Here is a 6,006-nt window from a genome sequence, read left to right as displayed (position 1 = left end):
AAGAGATGGATTGGGTTAGTTTGAGTCCAATTTATTGATTGAGGTTTGAGTGGCTGGGGTGAGTAGCTGGTAATAGTGAGGTTGGATGGGCTTAGAATTGGTTGGTGGGTAGTGACTAGATCAATTAGTTTTTAAGAATTGGAAGCAGAATTTCCTTATTAGGAAATGGCTGGTTGTTATGTAGTGGTTTTTTTCTGATCTCCTTTGATTCTATGATGTTCCTCTGTAAATCTGCGTTGATTTGGCGATTTAAAGTAAGTAGGTTTTGGATCATGGGAATGTGTGTTTTGTTGATCTTGTTAAATAGGGTTAGTGGAGCTCCTGGAGTATCTATAGGCTTACAGCCGACTTGGAAAACTTCGGGTAGGATGATTAAGACCCTGAAATCACTTGGCTTTATGTTTAATCAGCACAACTCAACTGTACAAGTTGCGAGGTACACTTCTAGAGGTTCTAGTACTGGTATCCCAACACTAGATCTGTCTTATCCAATCCTCTTATGCACTCCTCGATGGCAGGTAAAGTGTGATTTTGAGCGTCTCTCCTTTATACTTCCGAATTATGCGGATGCAACAACGGCCAAGACGGCTTTGACTGATTTAAGAACGATTGCTGTTGTTAAAGTGAAGTACGCATGTGTTTTTTATCAAACACCCAATATAAACTGCCAGAAAGAAAGTATGAAAATCTTATCTCGGGTTATTAACATGATTGATTGTTGTTATTTGGAGCTGCGCTTTAATGACTCTTTGTTAAAGGAAGTAGACCCAGCCGTCTCATATTTGACTGAGTGTCGGTCAGAAGCACGTAACACAGTCCTGCATGCGAATTATGAATCGAAATGTCAACTTAATGTGGCCATTCAATTGGTGAGTACTCTTACAAGATTGATAGATAGCGAAGTTGTTTTGCAACGGCCTTTAGCATCAGTTTACTTGATGGGCGATGAATTTAAAAGCATCCATCTTCTTAACCAACTACCACTAGTAGATAACTACGCTATTTACCTTTCGCAGTTACCTGCTGTAGCTAACATTGATTTTGGGTTTCTTCAATCGTCGTCTTCCAAATGTGGCCGAATCAGTCTTATTAACAACCAAGGGGTAAAACTAACGCTAACTGGTCTTGATAATGCTATGAACAAACATCCAGAAATAGCCTTGAATGTTAGCTGGGAAACTCTTCTGGATCTGATTGAGAATGACAACCCTGTAATCCGAGTCCATACTATTTCGGTTGTTTGTGTTGAGCCGGATTCTATCGAGCTAATGGCTCAACCCCTACCCAGCCAACCGATAGCCGATTCTTGGCTTGTTGCCACCACTATTGCTCTTGAACTTGCCACCACTATACCTTGCCGGCCTCTGAAAGATTACAAGAAAATCTACACTCCAGCGGCTCTTGCCAAGTACGGCATCGCAATCACAACAACTGAGATTAGTTATAAAGAGGACCGAAATGACCTACAAAACACGCTGAACGTTTTTGACAATATAAATGCTTGGTCGATAGGAGTAAGCATAGATGCTCAGGCGAATGATATCATATGCTGTGGTGAAGGCCTGAACATTCCTGAATGGATGCCTCAAGAGAAATTACACATTCAACTCAGCCACAACCGCCTATCCCATATGCTCACGGGTTACCAAAACGCTGGTTACGTAAGCTTTTGCCAGAACATACGCTATACTGATATCTTAATTGTTGGTTATACAGCCCCGCGTATTGGCAGCACTGATAAGTGCATCGATCTTTTAGATTTATTCCAGAATATCACGGCTCAAAGCCTTACGATCCAAAATGTTCGCGATAAGAAACAAAAGACCACCGAATTTGACCCAAACAGTCTGCAGGCCGAACTTGCAACAAAACCTAAGTATCTTCTCAATGTTGAAACTTTAACGCTAAATAGTGTTGATGTTAAAATCATCTACTGGATGTTGGGACATTACGATTTAACCTGCCTGAGAAAAGTCTACATTAAAAACCAGAACTTCACCAATCTGGCCATCGCCCAGTTCCTTTCTCATCCCGCTGCCTTCCACATCAAATGTTTAGTACTTGATGATTTCCTTGGTCTAAGTGAAATTCAAAACTACAAGAAACAAGAGCCGCTCAATAGCTTCTCGCTGTTTACTTACGTAGAACAAGCCCTGCAAAACGGCAAGACTCTCAAGGATCTTGCTTTGAACAAACTGCTCTTGCAACCGGCTAACGTTGATTACACTTTGCATAGTGAGGTATTGTCTGTTCTTTGGGGCTATGGTATTCAATTTGTAAGTCTACCATTCAGCAGCTACATCAAAGGTGCCCCAGCTCGGTCTAGCCTAGCTAACACAATGACTATGGAGAAGCTTACCCTTTATAACGCCACGCTGGATGTCTTAGCATCTGATTTCACTAGGTTTCAATCCATTGCTCAGTCCAAGCTATATTCGGCCCAAAGAACCTCTGTTGAGAATCTGCACATATGCTTCAGCAATACCAGCATATTAGCTGTGGATGTTTTAGTGACTATTATTCGCTGGGTGGCTTATCAATTCAAGGATCTAGTCTCATTACGATTGAAAGGTGTTAAGATATCAAAAGCTGGACAAAGGTTGATGACTTCACGAGATTACATCATTGCTGGTCTTGAGTCACTCAATAGCATTCAACTGGATGGAGAAAATCCACGTAGTCGTCCAATTGAGCTGTTAACCCGGCCATATCGCATTAGTCCGGTTGTGCTGGTCTCCCAACCCAAACCTGCATTCATTGTGATGAAATCTCACATAGCATCACAGCTTATTGATCACCTTGATAACCTTGATAAACTCTTCCCCGCATCCGATATCCCTAACACAGTGCCACAAATAATCCTAAGGAACCTCAAAGATACAAATCCCACTATCACCTGTTCAATCTGCTATCGACAACTTAATCTGCTAAGAGAAGAAAAGAATACCAACCCCGACTCTAAGAACTCCAATCCAACGGTCAAACCCAACGACTATTTTACGACCATTTGCTATACCAAATGTGGACATTCTTTCTGCAATGATTGCATAGTTGATGCCCAGAAATGTGTAGGTAAAAAGTGTTCTTATTGTCGAAGTGCATATGTAACCGATGATATTCAACGGCTTATAAGTCTTCCTCAATCTAGCTTTATTGTTACTAAGGGCAGTCTCCATTTATCTGCTACCGAACACCAACAAATACATAATCTGGCCGGGTTTAATGGTCAAGTTTATGTGTACGTCGCCGACCGGTACCCAACCAACCTTGCCGATGACCTCGCCATCAAAGTCACCAGTAGCACCTTCCGCAATATCTACATCATTTGATTGGGTTTGCGTTGTGTTGTGTTGCGTGGTGTGATGTGATGTGATGTGATGTGGAGTTATGTTACTTTGGTATTTAAATTGGGTTATATCCAATGAATAAACAGCTATTTGGCATATTTGAAAGCATTAGAAAGTAATGAGATTAGTAAGAGATTAATGCTACCGTCTTAATACTATATCAAGATACTCGGGTTAAGTTTCCCTCAATGCCAACTAACTCAATATCAACTAACCCAATACAAACTAACCCAATAAATCATCTCCTAACCCAAGACCAACTCAAACTAATACCAAACTAACCCACACTAACAGCATGCAATGGTTTATGCCCATAATACACTGCATACACTACATACACTGCATTAACTACTCATTGGCTGAATAGTACCGCTCAGGGGATGTCTTCCCCTAATTGACCTTCTAGTCTATACTACTTTGAATATTTACAATGAATGGTAGTGGATACTCTGGACACCACAATACTACAATATCAGTTTGATATGACAAATTCTTTTATTCTTCCACACTAATTGTTGTTCTTGTGATTTGCTAATTGATAGTCAATAATTACCTAAAAAGGAAAAAAAGTGTTTAAGTAATGAGGAGTCAAAAGTTAGTATGAAAAACTTTGCAATTTGTTGCTCTCTCTTGGGAGGTTTTGTACTTAGCTTTGGATTAATATCATTGTTTGTAAAGGAACGACTCTATATTGCCGAAACGGCAGTTGCTACTATCTTTGGTATGGTCTGTCGCCAGTTCTTATCTGGTGGTGAGAATGATGTTTTGAAAGATAACTTATCTAATTCGACTTTTGTCTTTCATTTTGCCCATATTGTTCTAGCCTTACAGTTAGTAGCTGTAGGAGTAACCGTACCACGAAGCTTTATGCGCAAGAATTGGCGACCTTTAACTGCTTTATTGCTACCAGTAATGACTATTATGTTTGCCATCTCAACTGTCATTATTAAGCTAGTTGGTAATTTAAGCTGGAAGACAGCTATGACTATTGGTGCATGTGTAACTCCAACCGATCCGATTCTAGCCAGTACAGTACTGAAAGGTAAGTTTGCCAATAAGTACATTCCTTCTCGGCTTAGATATCTTTTGGCAGTTGAGAGTGGAGCTAATGATGGATTAGGATTTCCTATTTTGATACTTCCAGTTTTGTTCATTAAGTACGAAGGAACACCTAATCATGTCAAAACTGCACTTTGGGAATGGACTTTGAAGACTTGGGGATTTGAAATCTTTTTGGCCGTTATTCTTGGTGCTATTATTGGAATGTTAGCTCGAGTGCTTTTAAAGTATAGTATTAAGCGTTTGTTGATTGATAAGGAAAGTTTTTTGGTTTATTCATTAGCTTTGGCTATTCTAGTGACTGGAGTGACGTCACTTATTAAAAGTGATGATTTATTGGCTGTGTTTGTGGCGGGAGTGGCCTTTGCCTGGGATGAAGATATGGTGCGAGATATGAAGAACTCACATGTAATTGAGGTGGTTGATATGATTTTTAATCAGTCTTTCTTTATTCTTTTGGGACTAATCTTCCCTGAGAACATCTTTACGTTTACTAACTTAGCTACTGGGTTTTTAGTCGTACTGTTCCGGCGACTACCGGCGGTCTTTTTAATGAAACTATGTAAATTACTCCCTGGGTTCAGCACGAAAGAAACGATCTTTGCTGGGTGGTTTGGTCCAATTGGAGTTGGGGCGATCTTCTTTGCCCACCATGCAGCCCATGAACTGCACAACTACTCGGCAGAAATTAACGACCATCTTCTTTGTATGGTCTATGCCATCGTTTTTACTAGCATTATTGTGCATGGCACGACCGCCCCGATCATCCATCTGCACATGCGCCGTAAACAACGGCAGAACAAAGCCAATCTCTATGAATCGGATACCGAAGTAGAAAGAGATATAGATACACCTAATCTCCGGCTGATTGCCTAATTGAATTAGATATACTTGTTTAGAATAGATGGGTTGGTATTGGGTTAGTTTTGGGCTGGGCTGGGTTTATCTGTCTTTTCTCAATACTAATTCAACCCAATGCATTGGTTCTTATATACAGTAATAAAGATACATTAATAACTGGCTTACTCTTTAGTATGGCTCTTAGTATGGGTTGGTATTGTGTTAGTATTATCTTGGTGTTCACTAACTGTCTTATTTATGAAATGGTACTAACTTAATGCTACCCTAATCTCAACTTAATACTAACATAATACTACCTTAATCTCAACTCAATACGATTTACACATTAGTTGGTTTAGTATTGGTTTGGTATTGGGTTCTAAAAACAAACTCAACCCAAACTCAAATTCGAATAGGGTTGGATTCGTATTTTAGTTTTCAAGATAATACTTGGGTTAGTATTGGGTTGGTATTTGATTGAGTTAGTATTAGATTGGGGTATTAGATGGGGATATTAGATTGGGGGATATCAGAGAACATAATAAAGAGATGTAGTATACCAGAGCCACAAGATGATTAAAAACAGTATGTTGTTTAATTTATACAACTTAATCTCATAACCAAACTAACCTACTACTCACTATAATATCATAGCTTTACAGGTCAACAACAATTTAGTAGTCAGACAAGTAATCATACCTTCATATCATACAGACAATAACATTCTTTACTAGTATTTATTTAGCACAATCAGATTTCA

The 6,006-nt window shown here is 39.4% G+C and overlaps 2 protein-coding genes across 2 annotated transcripts; both read left to right on the top strand.

The window, feature by feature from the left end:
* Positions 1–272: 272 nt before the first annotated feature.
* NEHOM01_2411 (uncharacterized protein) lies at positions 273–3,329 on the top strand (the record flags this gene model as incomplete). The annotated part of the gene is made up of 1 exon (XM_051491287.1): positions 273–3,329. One exon carries the CDS (start codon positions 273–275, stop codon positions 3,327–3,329), a length of 3,057 nt encoding a protein of 1,018 aa, XP_051347247.1.
* A 618-nt stretch (positions 3,330–3,947) lies between these two features.
* Positions 3,948–5,282, top strand: NEHOM01_2410 (sodium/hydrogen antiporter; the record flags this gene model as incomplete). The annotated part of the gene is made up of 1 exon (XM_051491286.1): positions 3,948–5,282. The coding sequence occupies one exon, from the start codon at positions 3,948–3,950 to the stop codon at positions 5,280–5,282; it is 1,335 nt and encodes a 444-aa protein (XP_051347246.1).
* Positions 5,283–6,006: the final 724 nt, after the last annotated feature.

Source organism: Nematocida homosporus (genome assembly GCF_024244095.1).
Source record: "Nematocida homosporus strain JUm1504 chromosome Unknown 4514, whole genome shotgun sequence".
NCBI classification, from domain to species: Eukaryota; Fungi; Microsporidia; genus Nematocida; species Nematocida homosporus.
Note: the sequence above shows the minus strand (reverse complement) of the source record. Positions and strands in the feature narration are given on the sequence as shown.